Genomic DNA, 15,827 nt, shown 5'->3' on the forward strand with positions numbered 1-15,827 from the left:
ATAAAAATTGTAAATTCTATTTTGTGGGAGACACTTTAATGTATCTACATATATACTAAATCAATATTATTAAAAAATACACAATAAATCTTGAGTGGTTAACGTTTCTACATGAAAGAACAAACCTCTGTATGTATGTATATATTTGTACGTATGTAAGTATGCACATACATAAGTATGTAAAGACTGCATTTACAGAGGTAATATTTAGCCAAAATATTGCTTTTCAAGGTCTCGTGCATTTTACTGCTGACAGATAATTGCGTTAATATATTGTAAAATAAGTAGATAATAAAACACTAAAAACCCATCCGTGGTATAGCTTTTATTCAAATAGTACAGGATCAAAATTTCTCCATCGTATTTACAAATTATTGCTCAAATTTAATTGGTTGTACAGCATTTAGGCTTGGGTTAAGAAGGCATTAACAGTCTGGCAGAAACCATTAATATTGTCAGCCCCCCTTGCTAATGCGCGTCCATTATTTTCAGTCACCATGTTCACTGCAGCTTTCGTGTTAATATTGTACATATGGAAGCCACTGTTGTTGTCCAAGTCGACCATGGAACTCTGACAATCTTCTGTATTGAGACAGGTTTGGTCGTAGTTGTTGAAGAAGTTGTACATCCCAGCGCCATAGACATAGACATTTTGACAATTACGGGCCCTAATTGCATAGCTCATGGGGCATCGAACGTCACCTATTTAGAAACACATGTAATTCAATGATAAAATTCAATTCAGTGATATTAATCCGTAAATAATATACCTGGAGCGCAATGTGCATACGAAGGGTCGTCAAATGTTGGGTTTGGAGTGTAAGGTGATGGTGCAGGTGGACCAGGCTGCCAGTATGGCGTCTGATATAGAAGAATAGCAATTATTATTTGCATTGGGCTTCTTGATGTTCTAATAATAAATTACCTCGGACTGAATCATAGTCATGAACACGTTTCTGGCATTGTTGAGTTGGTACTGGTGAAACACGTTATGTTCCGATTGTGTTCCATACAACCAAACAGGTCCGGTAGTGGATTCGATCTAGGCAGACGTAAGAAATTAATTAATGCAAACTAAGTAACAATTTTATGCAAACCATGTAATATAAATACTTACTAACACACCCCTTCCAGTGTAAATAGAAATTTGTCCCTGTGCAAGCTGATTGTCCAAGTCATGATCTACATAGGAAAATAGTATGCATAAGGTATGGGAGATATCGGCTAATGGCAAGAAGGTTTTCGACATGTGTACCTGCCGTCCAGGCCCAAACATTTTCAAATAAGCCAGATCCAGTTGCAGCGACTTGAAGTAGCGTGTGGACCCCGTTACACTGGGGGACAGCTCCCTGACCTCTACAATAATTGAAGAGTATGATCATTGGTATTCATTTCTAAGAGTGTTTCCAAAACATACCTGGGACATTGTGCAACTTGAAGTTCGGAACCTTGAAAACCTCCCACCCTGAAATCAGAGTTTTGATTTTATCATAGGTAGGGGAATGACTGCAGGTTTTAAAAAAATTAGTGGAACTACTTACCTGAAATGCGAATCCCACATTGCTGCACTACCTTGAGAAGATTGAGCAATGTTCCATCTACAAAATAGAACAGTTATATTTTATATTTAGAACCGCACAATTCTACGACTTATACGTATATATTGACTAATACGACTTACTGTACAAGAATGGCACCCGGTTGAGCACCCTGTGTTTGCAAAATATGAGAGTGAATATAAAGCGATAAAAATATTGTAAGTGTACATAATAAAATTGAAATATTTATCGTATTTTTACCTTCGATGCAAAGAAAAGATCGGTAATTTCCACAGACCCTGTTTGACCAGGTTCTCCAACTTTGAACATGGGTTGAGGATTATTGGCATCCTGGAAGGCGGCCCCACCAGCCATCAATACTGACCAAGTTTCTCCAATAATTCTCGTGCCAGGTGGAATGTTGACGGTCTTTCCGATAACGTAAGATCCAGCTGGGAAGTACACAACTTTCCCGTTGACATTGGCATTGATAACAGCTTGGATGGCGTCAGAGTCATCAGTGTTGCCATCACCTTGAGCTCCTCCGGCTGTAAAGTAATTCTTGATTAGCTGAGGTTGCTGGTAAGCTGACGAGCGTTGCTAATTAATGAATTTAGTAAACGTACCCTTTACAGAAGCAAACTCATCGGCGGGTAAAGTTTCATATTGTGGTCTGGATTTCGCAAAGAATTTTCCTTGAGCATCAAGCAGAGAAGGATCCTTGACAATATTAGGGAGATAATCTGCAGCAAATGTGTTGACACCAGAATCGTCTTGGTAGAAGGAACCCCTTCCCCATGATGGAATTGTCTGTTGACCAGATGAGGTCAATAGCGCTTGCCCTGAGGTATCAACAACCACGTTTGGTACAGCGTCCACGCGCACCTGTCGAAAATAAATGCATACATAAGTGAAAATATGACAACTATGTGCAATCATAATTTAGTAATAGAAACAGAGGTAAGTTATACATTGTCCAAAAGCAGTGTTCCTGACGTATCTCCCACATGGGGTGCGGGGAAAGCTGAATTTTGAAATTTTTCACTGCAAATTTTTATTATGTGAAGTTGAAAATCTTCCATGCATGTAATTGTACACATACCTCTTAGAAGCACACCGCTTGGAGTATTGCTAATCGTCGAGTCCATGAGGAGAATTGAACCAACTCCGGAAGTGACTTGATCTCCTTTTAAATGTTCAAATAGTTTTAAACATTAGTTTAAATAGCTTTAAGCATTTAGTTTTAGTCTAAAATTAGGACTTTACCTAGGGCAGACATGTCAATACCGATTCGACAGTTGGAAATTGTTAAGTCTTTGAAGGTCCATTGCCAATTCTAAAGACATAATTTTCATGAAAAGAGAGATTGCATGCGGTGTTTTCATCATTATTTAATTTTAAGACTACAAACCCAATTCATGTACACCGCCGTATCGCACCTGATTTTAAAATTCCAAAATAAATTATTGAAAATAAAAATAAACAAGAAAATGTTATATTAAGAAAATAACAAAAAGAAATCGCACCCATCAAACTCCAACGCTCTGCTTAGAAATTGCTGATTTCCAACCCACATGCCGTACTTTCCACCTTCAAATCTGAGATCAGACATGAATCCTCCACTACCATTCTCCATCCAGCTAAGCAAAAAGAATCATTCAGCATTAGATTACTTTATTTATTATGATTGAAGTGTTAATATGTCGCCTTACATTCCTTGATGCTGCGTTCCCAGGGTTCTACTCATGACAAATCTATGGAGCGTAAAAAGGATATCGCGATTAGTACGTTAAACTAGCATAAGCAAAAAAAATCGATAAAAAATAAGCAAAAAATCGAATTCGATACCGGATATTAAAGAGCGAGGTGGCCTGTGCAACTTGCCAATGAATTCCTGTGGTTGCACTCGCTGAGGGAGTTCTTGTCAAGTCAATAACAAAGTTTCGAACTTGTCGGAAGAAATTGTTCTGATTTGTGTACCTAAAATAATTAAAGTATTATTAAACTAAAATAACTTAAACTCCGGAAGTTAGTAAATTTTGTAAAATTGTATACCAATTATTCCCACCATCACCGTAAGGGTTAGAATCAATCACAGCCATTCCACCAAAATTTGGAGCGGCGACAAGTGTGGGTGGATTATTTGCATTTCCAACGAGCTGGGAAAAGTAGTACCTTTGCGCAAAGATAGAATGCATTTATCAAGATGAAGTTACTCATCAAAAAACCAGCATAGTCGTAAATATGTAGTCGCTTATTTTATGAGTATCGAGAAAAACTTACATAATAATTGGTGAAGATACCAAGTACGTCCCTGATGGAAAATAGATCAGAGCGGGCAGAATCGTGGAAGAACCACACCCCTGGCCACACCTGCCTCCACTACTGATTGCCGTGTTAATACATGCCGTGTCATCAACCACGCCATCTCCGACGCAACCGAAATCCATGACATTCCTGTAGACTTGGTAACCCGCAGGGTTGGCATGAAACGATGACCTGCCATGCTCGACGGCAGTGATCCACATCTCATTTTGTTGACGAGTGTGCTGCAAAAACCAAGTCACCAGTGAAGATTCTTAATTTTTAAGTTATTTTATGGGTTGTAAGTATTGTGTGTACTTTGACAATAATAATTGCAGTTATTGCTAACACTGTTAAAACTAAAACGATCCCGACCAAAATAGCTAGCAAATGTATATTTGGTTTCATCCTTTGGCCTTGTTATACAGGAAACTAAGTATTCAATTTGGTACTCTAATATATACTCTAACAGATTGGTCATTCATGAAAAAACCTTGATTCGTTCAACTGCACATCACTACAAATTAGGCTATGCTATTCATTGTTTGCATTATGTCCAGCAAAAAACTGGGCATAGTAGCAGCATTGTCATTAACATGACAAATTTTAGAGCAAATATTATTCCTAATTTGCATGTTATTCTATGAAAAAACAATTACATAAAATAAAATAAACGATTTGTTTGAATGACTTTTGCCATGTTTCTATTTTCGCGAGATATTTTTTAACAAAAAATAATAGTTCATTTTTAGAATTACAACATATTTTTTAAATATGAAATATTGACTTACATTTTTCGCCACGTTTGCGCAATGGGCAACAATCGCCACTCCTGCCAACAGGAATGCTACAGCTATAAGGGTTCTCATGATTAAATCTGTCCTTCTCCAACGGGATTAACCAACATAAATTCGTACTCCAGCCACACCACCTATTTATACCCGGCTTGACACTTGATGAGTCCGTGTGCAGTTTTTTGAGTCAAAATTTATTTATTGATAAGCAAACTTATCAGTAGCATAGATCAACCTCGATCACGCGGAATTTAAGTGGGTTAGGCTGGAGGCATACCTCATTATATTTATTGTGATATCATTATTATTACCGTCATCGTCATCATCTGGATTGTGGCGTAGTGATTGATTGACTAATTATGAGTACAAATGCTCCAGCATACTCTTAATTCCGGCTTTGCAAGGAATTATCATGGAATTTGAATGCATGCAAATATGTTTACATATCACACCTTCTAATCGTGGATGGCATTTATCGTGTTGAAAAGTCTGTGCATCAAAATATCTAAGGTACAACAGGCTTCGTACAAGCTTTTCAATCGTTATATCATAAATAATCATTACAAAAAGGATTGTGCCGTTTTTCATTGTATTGTCAAGTTTATCTGGAAAATTTTGTGATTGATGGACAATTTAATGGTTACGTAGAAATTGTGTCTTTTATGTAATATGTAAACTCTAAATTCTATTTTTGGTGATGCGGCCACAAAAAATATGTTAACCCGTCATCAAATTTAGATAAGGGCCCTGTCACCTGTGAGTTAATTTTCATTAGGAATAAATATGTATACAGTAGAATAAATGCATCATTTGTAAACTATTTTGAGCTCCTATAATCAATGTGGCTTATCACAAATTTAGCCGTCAATTTAATCACCTCCCCAGAAAAACATGACAATATTTACATTCCAATGTTTTTAAACGAACAATTGCACAGATTAATTTGTAGGTCTTGACGAATTTAAATACTTTGGATTGTAGTACTTTGCATCATTATTTACTTATGTAGGCATTTATGTATTTATGGGTTCCGCATTTTTATACTCGAAACAAATTTTAAATTAAATATGATACGCTCTAAATCTAGGCACACTGTACTTTCGGTTTGTAAACTAGTATCTTATTTGAAGCTGGATTCTTGGTTACGTGACCTTAAACCCAGTCCACTTTATCGTCCTCTTTTCTGGAGGCAAATGTCTGCAGGATGGTAAATTCGAAACTGTCGACCACATGACAATATTTATACATTACGTACATATAAAAAATTAATCAATTCTTTTTGCTTTAATGAAAATGTATTTGCTAAATTTTTAATTAATTTTTAATTTTATAAAGTACAATCTTTCTCAGTCAACAAAATTCAATTTTCTGATAAAATCAAGATACCAACCACTTTCATTTCCACTCAATCCATGCAAAAACTTGAAACAATGAAAACCATGAAATTTGATAGCTAAATTACTTATTTTGAAGAAGAATGCATAGCTTCTGAGACGTGGTTGTTATTTACATAAATAATAATTCGTAAATTAGATTCCCCTGTAGGTAACAAACCCATAAGGACTAAGGAGAAGTGCAATGTGATAATCCTTGCGGGGATCTTCGAGGTCAAAAGTTATTTGCAGAGCAGGAAAAAATGTGGTTAAATTTCTTCCGGTGTAATAATCCTTCACGTCACACCACATCCGATAAACCCCGGGTTCAAAAAATGCCACGGGCAGGAATTCCAGCACACGCCCATCCTCATTCGTGTTTCTGTGACAGTTTGTCATATACACTTTTGAAACTAGATAAATACGGATAAGCTTTTAAAGTTTACCAAGTTGCACTTACTGTGAAGAAATGAGTTGAAATGACTCGTTGAAGAATTTATAAAGGCGACAGGGCATGTTGGCTGCGTTTCCCCCAAACTCATTATCCAAAACATGGAGTGAAAGGGGTTGTGGGTCAGTCTGCAAATTATGCAAATGTTATAATAACGTGTCCTAATAAATATGTGGGTGCTTTCTTTACTACGGTATTTGCAAGTACGCACCGGAAACTGAGCGTTAGAACACCCAAAGAAATGTTGGAGAATCATTCCAGTGACAAGAATATAATAATCATGATTTTGTCTTTGGGGGGCTAGCATCGCTGGATGTATTTAGTAGTAAGTTTCTGTGCTGTCTTATTTTAGTAAACAATTCCAGCAGAAAAACTCTTAGGTAGAGATGTTAGTTATGAATTGTTAAGAAATCTCTGCAATGACTTTAAAAGTAATGCTGCATGTATGCACGTATGGATTTTATTCACTTGTCATTTTTTTTAGATCCGACAGTACAAATTTCAATATTATTGAGGTAACACATTTATGCAAATAATTTGTATTTATCATTTATGTGTAACAGATATGCATGTTTCATCATGCATGTGTTATAATAAAAATTGTACTTATGTACTATAAGATTTATTCTAATACAAATTAACAAAAAGTACAGATTACTACGGATCACGTGTAATTGCGAAATGTTTCATAACTCGATTGATTTGAGTTAAAACTGGAATTCGGTTTGGATTTGTAAAACATCCACTGCATTCAGCTAGCCCGAGCCAATTTAATAAGTATGTATGTAATCCCCGGCTTGTCCAATATCGGGATGGTTTCAAAATGCATCAAACCTTGATTCATAATTCTGAATAGATTATACTATAATTTCATTCCATTATATGAAAATGTGCATTGCTACATCTTCTTTCAGCTTTGTGAGACAATTAAAAATTTGTAATTGATGGTAATCACTCCATGAACTGAGGATCAGTGATATGAATTCGATTTTGGTCAAAATGTGTACCAAATTTCTGTTCGACTGAATAAATTAAACCAAAGTTACAGACTATGTAACAGAATGGTTACGTAAGTCCTGGCTCAGACTAAAACCTGAGGGGAATTGAGATTTTTATTTCATAATTGCAAAATTAACACGACAATGGTTGATGGTAATTACTTATAGAGCTATTAACTATTATACCCTAAATACGTCCCCTCCGTATATGCATTATTACCACAGCTACCTGTTTATCATTTCCATAAAAAAATTGTCGTGTTCGTTCCAAAATTTCTATTTTATCAAATTGCAATTAATTCCTAAAAGTGTAACCTTCAGAAGATGCTTTACATGTGTTTTGGACTTTTGATTTTAATCATTCCTTTTTGCACTGGGAAGGTAATATTATTTTATGGCTTGGCTTTAGCTAGATACACACTTATTACATTATGACCACAAAAATATTAATACATATGTACGTTTCTTTTCTCAGCAAGTAGAACTGGCAAAAACTAATTTTGGGATTCGCGATTTAAATACTGGCGTGGGACTCCATAACATCACTGCTGAATTATACCGAGAAGCATCAAAAAATAATGAAATCATGGAATGGGACTTGATTGGAACTGCGTAAGTATTTATGAATTTATCACCATGCACGTCATTACTCATACTTATACCCATTTATTAGTATAGGATCCGCATTTTTTATAATTTCTTCTGCTTATATACTCTGCATAATTTCCCAAAGTTGATCAACATAGTATCCAGTAAATCTTTCAAAAATATTTTCCGTGTATGTTCCGTCTATGTTGAATAACATTTGTCATCTCATGAATCACTGAGACAATGTCGTCGTTTTGTTTTCGGTAGAAATTCACGCTTTATCCTGCAAAAATTCAGAATCGTTTTTTTTCCTTGGTGTAGTTTCCATTAGAAAATGTATGTTGCAAATAGCATATTTAAATCATCTGTAACCTCTTATTTTGTCACAGGAAAACGACAATAACAGGGCGGGTGGACTTTAACATCACTACCGATGAATTTGGATCTGGCAGTTATCGCCTAGTTTACTATACCAGACCGTACTACCAAGCCCAAAATTTTTCCAGCTTTTACCCTTACGTTGAAATTATGTTTGACAAACCTGAAGCCAACAATACTGTCTACACTGTTCCAATGCTCGTCAGTCCTTTCGGGTACAACGGTTATAAAGGGAGTGCAAAAACAGGTTAGTTTTTACATCATAGAAATATACAATGTCTTCAAACAAAAAATGAGTGGCAATAAGGTTGATTAGTAAATGTTAATAAAATAATTTATGGCCATGATAACCACCTCCGCTTACAAAAATTACAATAATGTTGTTAATAAAAATACATATTATACATGTATATTATGATGGATGTGGGTATGGGAAATTTTTTCCTTCAAAAAATTGTAGTAGGATATAAGTAAGATCCGCTAATTTATCTCAAGCACTTTGTTACCAACCGTCTTAATTTAATGTTCAATAATGTACTACAGTACAGATTAGGCCACATTGTAAAACATTTTTTGAATACACGCTCATTGTTGGTCATATACATGCTTTAAATCAGCAATTCGCTACACAAAAAGGAAAATAAAATGATAAAAATTGTTTTACCCAAAAAGTTAATTAAGTTAATGGACTCTGAATATTCATATTAATTTTGAAGATTTGCAGCTATTGCCACATCAGGCTGGGACAATCTTTGGGAGAAGGGATTCATGCTACATATGTAAAGTTTGCGAGGTAAATTTTTCTTTACAGAATCGGAATCAAAAGATTTATCACCATGCACGTAATTACTCATACTTGTGTACATGTACATATATATACTCATTTATTGCTACATTAATATGCTCATTCGTATTACCGATTTCTTATAATTTCTTCTGCTTATATACTCTGCATAATTTCCCAAAGTTGATCAACATTGTATCCAGTAAATCTTTCAAAAATATTTTCCGTGTATGTTCCTTCTCTGCAGCTCTTGTTCAAATAATAAATAATTCCTTTGTACCGTGATTCTATCCAATTTAAAAAATAAGCAGATGTAGCATATCCATCCCGATAACTTTTAGTCCTCCCAGGTCGAACAGGCCTATTTCGTTCATAATGAAAGTACCGAACCCAATCTGCGATCCCTTCTGTAATCCAAAAATCACATTTTTTATATTTCTGAATAACATGTGCCATCTCATGAATCATGGAGCCAATGTCGTCCTTTCTTTTTCGGTAGAAATTCACACTTCCACGTATCAAAGGTGGATGTTTGCCTGGATATGCTGCTGCCACGCCTGCATAAGTCGGATCAAATTTGATTACAAACTGGGTGACCGGTGATTCTTGATAGGTTGGAGATCGCAGCAGTGATTCAACGTAAGGAAACCAGTCATACAAAATACTGACTACATTAGACCCAAAATGCTTCAAGTCTACAGCTTGTGAGGTGTCCACTTTTATGCGAATTGACTTTGCTAAAAACCATTGATTACAAAAAGTTAAGGATGAATTAGATCAGGTTGGCCTTTTTTCTTACCCATCGTACCGCGTGGTTGACAAATACATACGAAAACAAACAACCCCATTGGGTTAAGTAGCATGATGATAATTTTCGAATTATCTCAACTCTAATTTACAATATTTTTTTTAAATAATTAGCTTATATGCATAAATACGTGTGTACGTACAAAAGTTTCACTATAGGAAAGTTTATGAATTGTGGTCGCTTTATCCTGCTAAAAAGCCTAATCATATTTTTACTTATCTCCTAATTGTGGTTTCCATTAAACATTGTGTTGTGTTCATATAAATAGTCTAATTGTATTTACATCATCTGTAAGCATTTATTTTGTGTCACAGGTCGCGTGGACTTTAACGTCACTACCGACGAATTTGGATCTGACAGTTATGGATTTGAAGCAAAAGTTCTGAAAGAATTAAACTTTGGGGACTAATGGCACTAAATGTCAAGAAATTGTGAATTTATATAATATCAGTACATAGCTGATTTCACAATAAATCATCATTGGCATTAGTTTCCTAGACATTACATATTTGCACAAAATCTAAATTAATTTAGAATTGCACTGCATTGTTCTACTGGATTCTGAGGTAAGAAGATACTTCATGAGAATCGTGACTTGACTTGGCTACCTGCATAGCTCATTCGCCAGAATAACCGACTTCTCATTCACTTTCGCGATTTAACGAGTTTCGTGAAAAAAACCTGGTTTGCGTGTCTTTTGTCAGAATCTTGGTAAACTGATGAATCCACTTAATTTAAAGAATGATTTCATCCAAACCACTACTAGATACCCATCATATAATTATTCTCATGTGTGAATGGACGGACGCAGCTTATTGATTTATTTCTGTAATAATGAGCAATATTTTAGTTGTTGAACTGGTCTTTAAGTCGCAATTTATTCCCTTGATCTTGACTGTTAACTCTTAATTTGAACTACCTACAACCACAATAAAGAATATAATGCATATTAGTAATTTTACCAACATTTTTCTAATAATCATTTGGTTTACGGAGCTTGGATACTGTCGTAAGTACGAAATAAATATTTTCAGTGCAGTATTAAGTTACAGCATAATTTGTGTTGGTTTTATCAGTGGAGCCACAATGCAATGCAATATATCTCGGTGTGGATGGTTATGTTCCTGGGAAATGTGTCACATTTCACGAATGTCCCCCACTTAAAGGTAAAATTTTGTAAATTTGAACTCCTCTAAAAGGTACGTCTAACTGAAAATTTCGTTAATCCAAGGTCTCCTTCGATCTAGTACACTAACAGCAGCAGAAATAAAATTACTACAAAATTTGACTTGTACCATACATCCTGAAATTCCAACGGTTGGTTAATTATTAAGTAATTAGCAATTAAATTAAATTCCATATATACAATATCTATTTGAATTATATTGGCAGATTTGTTGTGCGCTAAAAGACATCCCAGACCTCACCAATTATAATGAACCTTCCCTTCAAGGAAATAAACCCTCAAAATCTCCATCAATCGAGGATATCATTATTTATCCGGGATCACCATCCGACCGACCCCGATATCCATCACCTAGTTCACCCAACTCCATCAATAATGGGGATGTAAAGCTAACACCGTCGTCATCACCAACAGTAATTGACGCTAATGCAGACATTGAGCTAAAAAAGTTCAAACTACTGTTTCCTAAACTGGACGAGTGTGGACTTTCTGCTATTGACACGTCCTTGAGGATCGTTGGGGGCAAAAATGCGGAGCATGGGGCTTATCCATGGATGGCACGAATTGGTTATCAAAGTATGTAGAGCTGCTAACTAACTCAAGTTCAAAAACTCACGTAACTAATCGTCGTGACTAGAAATATTAATTTAATCCCTACAGGCTTAGACACCGGAGACATTGAATTTTACTGCGGGGGTACTGTTATCAGCAATAAGTATATTTTAACGGTAAGATTGTGTTTTTGCTGAAAACTAGTCACGGATATACTTAAAATCATAATTTAAATATAGGCCGCCCATTGTTCTGAAGAAGTAGATAAAACGGAGCTCAAAGTGGCTGTTATACGTTTAGGAGAATATAACGCCAATTCAGAGTTGGACTGCAGGTAAAAGATGTGTAATTACTTTCAGGACATAACATGAATAGAACATTATCTTATTAATGTTCACAGTCCTGACTCTGCTCCAGAAGTGAACTGTTCTCGAGCTGTGGATTTTCCAATTGAAAAGATAATTCATCATCCAGGTTATAGTTTGGAAAATAAGACCAACGACATCGAGTTGATTCGTGTAAAAGGTAATTATTAAATTTAATGTTAATAATATCCTATTTAACCTTTAATATCACGTATTCAAAGGAATTATTCCCTTTGACACTCCTTTCGTGAAGCCCGTCTGCCTCCCATTTGTTACGGAATATGGCATTGAATCCAGCTACATTCGAGAGGATGTTGAAGATAAGGACCAGTTTGTTGGAAAGAAAGGCGTTGTCACTGGATGGGGAAGGATAAAGTGGAGTGAGTCTCTGATAATAACGACATATTTTGCTCTGAAATTACATATAGCGCATTCTTATTTTTACTAACGTTACCATACCAACTTTCCAGATAAAGTGGATGGTAGCGACATTCTTCAGGAAATTAAATTACCAATTGTGAGCAATAATGAATGTCAAAGAAATTATAGTACCAAAATTCAGTTGTGGGATAAACAGGTATTTAATAATGCACACAGTTTATAATGATATAATTCGATAATTCGACATAATATCTCCCTTTCATTTTAATGAAGATGTGTGCTGGTGGTCTGGTAGCAGAGGATAGTTGTGGTGGTAAGTAGCCAAAATGATTTACGTGTATGTATGTATTTATATATGTACTTAAAATGCCTTTGAAAAATTCGGAACTTCAGGAGATTCTGGTTCGCCTATTTTAATTCCAATTCCAATGAAAGTCTCGATACAAAGTCGACATTCTGCCAAGTTCTCTACAAAATTCAGACCAAAATACTTTCAGCTAGGGGTTGTTTCATTCGGCCCTACGCACTGCGGCGTGGGAGGGCTGCCTGGAGTGTAAGAAATATTTTGTCACTTCACCAAAATCGTTATAAAACTTATAATTTGGTATATATTAACCAACTCTTGATTCTGTAGGTACACCAGAATCGCGGCGTATAAAAATTGGATACTAGAAAACATGGAACCCTGATTATCAAATAATATAATTATGCATATTGTATTATCATTAGTCAATATTACTAAGGTAAATAAACATAATTAAGCCACCGATATATCACCGACTTGTATGTACATATTTATGTATACATGCACAGCCAAAATTCCAATTATTTGAGTAGACATGATCTTCTAAAAATGAATTAAATGAGTGGAACCTATATTTAAAAAATGGTTATTCAGCGTTAAATATCTGCAAATATTTTTATAAATTTAAACAAAAGTGTAAATAATTCTGAAAACAATGTTTCTGTCGTATTGAAATGCCATCATTAACCATTAATTTATATTGCATATCTGAATGTAAAATATGCATGACTCATAACCGTCGAGTACACCAACCAGCATATGCAAAGAGAAATCGCCTTGTTCCGTTGATCCCATTCTGGGTGTCATAATGACTCATCCCTGCAAGCGATTATATATTCGTAATCACAACTGTGAATATTATTGTTATTTTGTTGATTGGATTTATCTAGTTGTCTTTTTGTTAAAAAAAATTTGTTTCAATTCTTAAAAAATGGTGCGTGACAGATTTAAAGAACTGCAAGAGAAATTGGTAATTATCTAATATTCCCAAGTTTTATAATCCACTTAAATTTTTTGTGAATATTTTTGTAATTTTGTAAATTTGTTTTACAGACTGAAGATGGAAAAAAATCGAAATGTGATAAACAAATATCTGAAAAGGTCGAAACAGAGTTGGGCCATTTACTGTCAGAGGTTTATTGACGATTACAACTTAAAATTTATTCGGAAATAATGTAATTTTAAATCGTATATATTTCAAAGGTAGACGAAATATGGAAATCACTTGAAGATTTACGGCTGAGCGTTGTAATTACGAAGCGTAAATTTACAGCAAGTCTAAGGGACCCCTTGATAACGCAAGGTACTTTACACGGATAATAATTGTGCTCAACATACCTCCACGGCTCCATCTGCTTTAATCTGGTTTATTTTTTTAGGGACAAAGAATGAACTTGTTTGTGCCAACGCCAACATTATCAAGAATTTTCATACAATCAATAGCAGGATTAAAAGTACATACATATGTACATCGAACTGAAAATGACTTATAAATATTCTAAAATATGCATTCTAGAAATTCTTGAAAACTACACAAGTCCAAGTCCTCCTCATGTGTCCACAGCAGTTACGAAAGCAGCTATAACGCAACATGCTTCGCTCCTCAGGGAATTTTTACTAATTATGCAAGACTACCACAAGGGTGAAGCTGAATATTATGACCACCGAAAGAGACAATTTATTTTGGAAACAGAAATTGGTGAATTTAATTTTTAGGAATAAATATTTACTAATATTTAAAAGCTAAATTTATGATATGATACATCTGACTGTCTTTTAGCTGGATTTACCTCTGACCTGATGAATGAGTCTGACTTCACTAGTTCAATTTTCACTCAGAATGTAATGTTTTCCATAATTATTTCTTTTGTTTCCCTTATTTTAATTTCTCTGTCTGTACGTACATTTGTAGTTGTTGCGTTATTCTGAAGAGTCGAAGGAATCGCTTTGTAATGTGACAGAGAGATATCAAGATTTCCTGAACCTAGAAAAGTCTGTAAAAGAAGTACATGATTTGTATTTGGAAATGGCTTTACTCGTTGAAAACCAAGTTAGTATTGGATAAGTATTTACCTAAATGATATATACAACACGAAATAAAACAGTCGAATTTGAAACAAATTCCTGAAATTTCGTTCAAACTTCAGGCGCAAAGTGTTAACAGGATCGAAGACTTTGTTTCTCAAACGAACGCAAGAACTGCGCAGGCTTCCAAGAAGTTGAAGAAAGTTAAGCATGAAAAGAGAAAGTATTTGAAGGTAATATTTAAATATCAATGCATTTATCATATGCGGACTGTATAGTGCACTCAAATACAGTAAATATTGCAATTTTTACACAATAATTTACAGAGAAAACTCAGGCTGGGATTAGCTGCAACTGGAATGGTGGTTACGATTGCATTGATTGTGTTGTTATAAGAATATTTCTACTTAATATATTTATGTATAGTATGATGGTCTCCTTTATGTCGGTTTACTAATAATTTCTTACATTAGATAATTAAATATTTACTGTAACAAGTTAAACTTGCCAATGAATAAAAGTTTTTCCTCAGATTAATTCTAATCTCATATGTAAAATAAACTATTGCTGCAAAAAAGTGGAAGCAACAAAGCACAAGAATACTATTTAAATAGAGGAAATCATGCCCGTCTTTTTGACGTATTCCACCCCTCATATAGCATTCTGGGATGATTTGCAGTATTTGTAAGTGAACAGATAATAAATACGATTATGTAATCCGAGTTGCATATCTACATATAATTTTTCGAATTTTTAGTGAGTGAAAGCACCTTTTTATTTGCATACTCTTTGCAACACTTAACCGCTTCTTCATTATTCAGAACGGATTGAAACTGACTCCACTAATCGAGATTTTATTGACCAAACTAGCTTTGCTCATAGAAATATTAGTATGCATACGACATGGATCTTAACTGAATAAACGATATATAAGTACGTAATGTCCGGCGCCGCAATTTAGGTATGTACACGCATTCAATCTATTTGAAATGGAAACG

The 15,827-nt window shown here is 34.8% G+C and overlaps 5 protein-coding genes across 6 annotated transcripts; 3 read left to right on the plus strand and 2 right to left on the minus strand.

Annotated features, from left to right (window-relative positions):
* Window positions 1-310: 310 nt before the first annotated feature.
* LOC110843068 (probable glucan endo-1,3-beta-glucosidase ARB_02077) lies at window positions 311-4,790 on the minus strand. Its single transcript, XM_022088981.2, has 20 exons — window positions 4,634-4,790; window positions 3,822-4,087; window positions 3,594-3,713; window positions 3,387-3,518; window positions 3,251-3,292; window positions 3,065-3,178; window positions 2,950-2,977; window positions 2,805-2,874; window positions 2,641-2,724; window positions 2,510-2,562; window positions 2,165-2,423; window positions 1,800-2,086; window positions 1,682-1,710; window positions 1,542-1,598; window positions 1,418-1,465; window positions 1,256-1,356; window positions 1,118-1,182; window positions 926-1,042; window positions 771-861; window positions 311-702 (listed from the first exon to the last, which is right to left on the minus strand). Exons 1-20 carry the CDS (start codon window positions 4,709-4,711, stop codon window positions 404-406), a joined length of 2,340 nt encoding a protein of 779 aa, XP_021944673.1. The 5' UTR covers window positions 4,712-4,790; the 3' UTR covers window positions 311-403.
* Window positions 4,791-5,466: 676 nt separating this feature from the next.
* LOC110844841 (probable 5-hydroxyisourate hydrolase ZK697.8) lies at window positions 5,467-6,925 on the minus strand. The gene is made up of 3 exons (XM_022091141.2): window positions 6,672-6,925; window positions 6,470-6,588; window positions 5,467-6,391 (listed from the first exon to the last, which is right to left on the minus strand). The coding sequence occupies exons 1-3, from the start codon at window positions 6,765-6,767 to the stop codon at window positions 6,166-6,168; spliced, it is 441 nt and encodes a 146-aa protein (XP_021946833.1). The 5' UTR covers window positions 6,768-6,925; the 3' UTR covers window positions 5,467-6,165.
* LOC110843311 (probable 5-hydroxyisourate hydrolase R09H10.3) lies at window positions 6,667-9,940 on the plus strand. 2 transcript variants are annotated; one of them, XM_022089271.2, is made up of 5 exons: window positions 6,667-6,785; window positions 6,945-7,839; window positions 7,934-8,070; window positions 8,436-8,671; window positions 9,141-9,940. In XM_022089271.2, exons 2-5 carry the CDS (start codon window positions 7,783-7,785, stop codon window positions 9,491-9,493), a joined length of 783 nt encoding a protein of 260 aa, XP_021944963.2. In that variant the 5' UTR covers window positions 6,667-6,785; window positions 6,945-7,782; the 3' UTR covers window positions 9,494-9,940. The 2 variants fall into 2 exon arrangements, with proteins under 2 accessions (XP_021944963.2, XP_035703771.1); XM_035847878.1 differs by lacking the exon at window positions 9,141-9,940 and having other exon boundaries at window positions 8,436-9,127.
* Window positions 9,941-10,308: 368 nt separating this feature from the next.
* LOC110844310 (spaetzle-processing enzyme) lies at window positions 10,309-13,271 on the plus strand. Its single transcript, XM_022090484.2, has 12 exons — window positions 10,309-11,025; window positions 11,093-11,182; window positions 11,248-11,333; window positions 11,409-11,778; window positions 11,863-11,930; window positions 11,994-12,088; window positions 12,155-12,279; window positions 12,341-12,499; window positions 12,590-12,696; window positions 12,774-12,813; window positions 12,894-13,053; window positions 13,135-13,271. The coding sequence occupies exons 1-12, from the start codon at window positions 10,959-10,961 to the stop codon at window positions 13,187-13,189; spliced, it is 1,422 nt and encodes a 473-aa protein (XP_021946176.1). The 5' UTR covers window positions 10,309-10,958; the 3' UTR covers window positions 13,190-13,271.
* Window positions 13,272-13,550: 279 nt separating this feature from the next.
* LOC110844623 (syntaxin-1A) lies at window positions 13,551-15,372 on the plus strand. The gene is made up of 9 exons (XM_022090869.2): window positions 13,551-13,774; window positions 13,858-13,938; window positions 14,008-14,107; window positions 14,184-14,258; window positions 14,321-14,503; window positions 14,585-14,646; window positions 14,717-14,854; window positions 14,952-15,062; window positions 15,156-15,372. The coding sequence occupies exons 1-9, from the start codon at window positions 13,736-13,738 to the stop codon at window positions 15,222-15,224; spliced, it is 858 nt and encodes a 285-aa protein (XP_021946561.1). The 5' UTR covers window positions 13,551-13,735; the 3' UTR covers window positions 15,225-15,372.
* The last annotated feature ends 455 nt before the right edge of the window (window positions 15,373-15,827 follow it).

Source organism: Folsomia candida, unplaced genomic scaffold (assembly GCF_002217175.1).
Source record: "Folsomia candida strain VU population unplaced genomic scaffold, ASM221717v1 Fcan01_Sc002, whole genome shotgun sequence".
NCBI lineage: Eukaryota > Metazoa > Arthropoda > Collembola > Entomobryomorpha > Isotomidae > Folsomia > Folsomia candida.

Bases quoted from the DNA above. Each gene is read 5' to 3' on its own strand.
- LOC110843068 (XM_022088981.2), bottom strand. From the start codon at position 4,711: ATGAGAACCCTTATAGCTGTAGCATTCCTGTTGGCAGGAGTGGCGATT. The intron at 2,978-3,064 runs GTGCGATTTCTT...TTTTAAAATCAG, and splicing joins AGAGCGTTGGAGTTTGATGG to GTGCGATACGGCGGTGTACA. The intron at 703-770 runs GTATATTATTTA...GTTTCTAAATAG, and splicing joins GTATGCACATTGCGCTCCAG to GTGACGTTCGATGCCCCATG.
- LOC110844841 (XM_022091141.2), bottom strand. From the start codon at position 6,767: ATGCTAGCCCCCCAAAGACAAAATCATGATTATTATATTCTTGTCACT. The intron at 6,589-6,671 runs GTGCGTACTTGC...CATAATTTGCAG, and splicing joins GTTCTAACGCTCAGTTTCCG to ACTGACCCACAACCCCTTTC. The intron at 6,392-6,469 runs GTAAGTGCAACT...AAACTGTCACAG, and splicing joins TTTCAACTCATTTCTTCACA to AAACACGAATGAGGATGGGC.
- LOC110843311 (XM_022089271.2), top strand. From the start codon at position 7,783: ATGCTTTACATGTGTTTTGGACTTTTGATTTTAATCATTCCTTTTTGC. The intron at 7,840-7,933 runs GTAATATTATTT...TTCTTTTCTCAG, and splicing joins TTCCTTTTTGCACTGGGAAG to CAAGTAGAACTGGCAAAAAC. The intron at 8,071-8,435 runs GTAAGTATTTAT...ATTTTGTCACAG, and splicing joins TGGGACTTGATTGGAACTGC to GAAAACGACAATAACAGGGC.
- LOC110844310 (XM_022090484.2), top strand. From the start codon at position 10,959: ATGCATATTAGTAATTTTACCAACATTTTTCTAATAATCATTTGGTTT. The intron at 12,280-12,340 runs GTAATTATTAAA...ACGTATTCAAAG, and splicing joins CGAGTTGATTCGTGTAAAAG to GAATTATTCCCTTTGACACT. The intron at 12,814-12,893 runs GTAAGTAGCCAA...TCGGAACTTCAG, and splicing joins AGCAGAGGATAGTTGTGGTG to GAGATTCTGGTTCGCCTATT.
- LOC110844623 (XM_022090869.2), top strand. From the start codon at position 13,736: ATGGTGCGTGACAGATTTAAAGAACTGCAAGAGAAATTG. The intron at 14,108-14,183 runs GTACTTTACACG...TTATTTTTTTAG, and splicing joins GGACCCCTTGATAACGCAAG to GGACAAAGAATGAACTTGTT. The intron at 14,855-14,951 runs GTTAGTATTGGA...TTCAAACTTCAG, and splicing joins CTTTACTCGTTGAAAACCAA to GCGCAAAGTGTTAACAGGAT.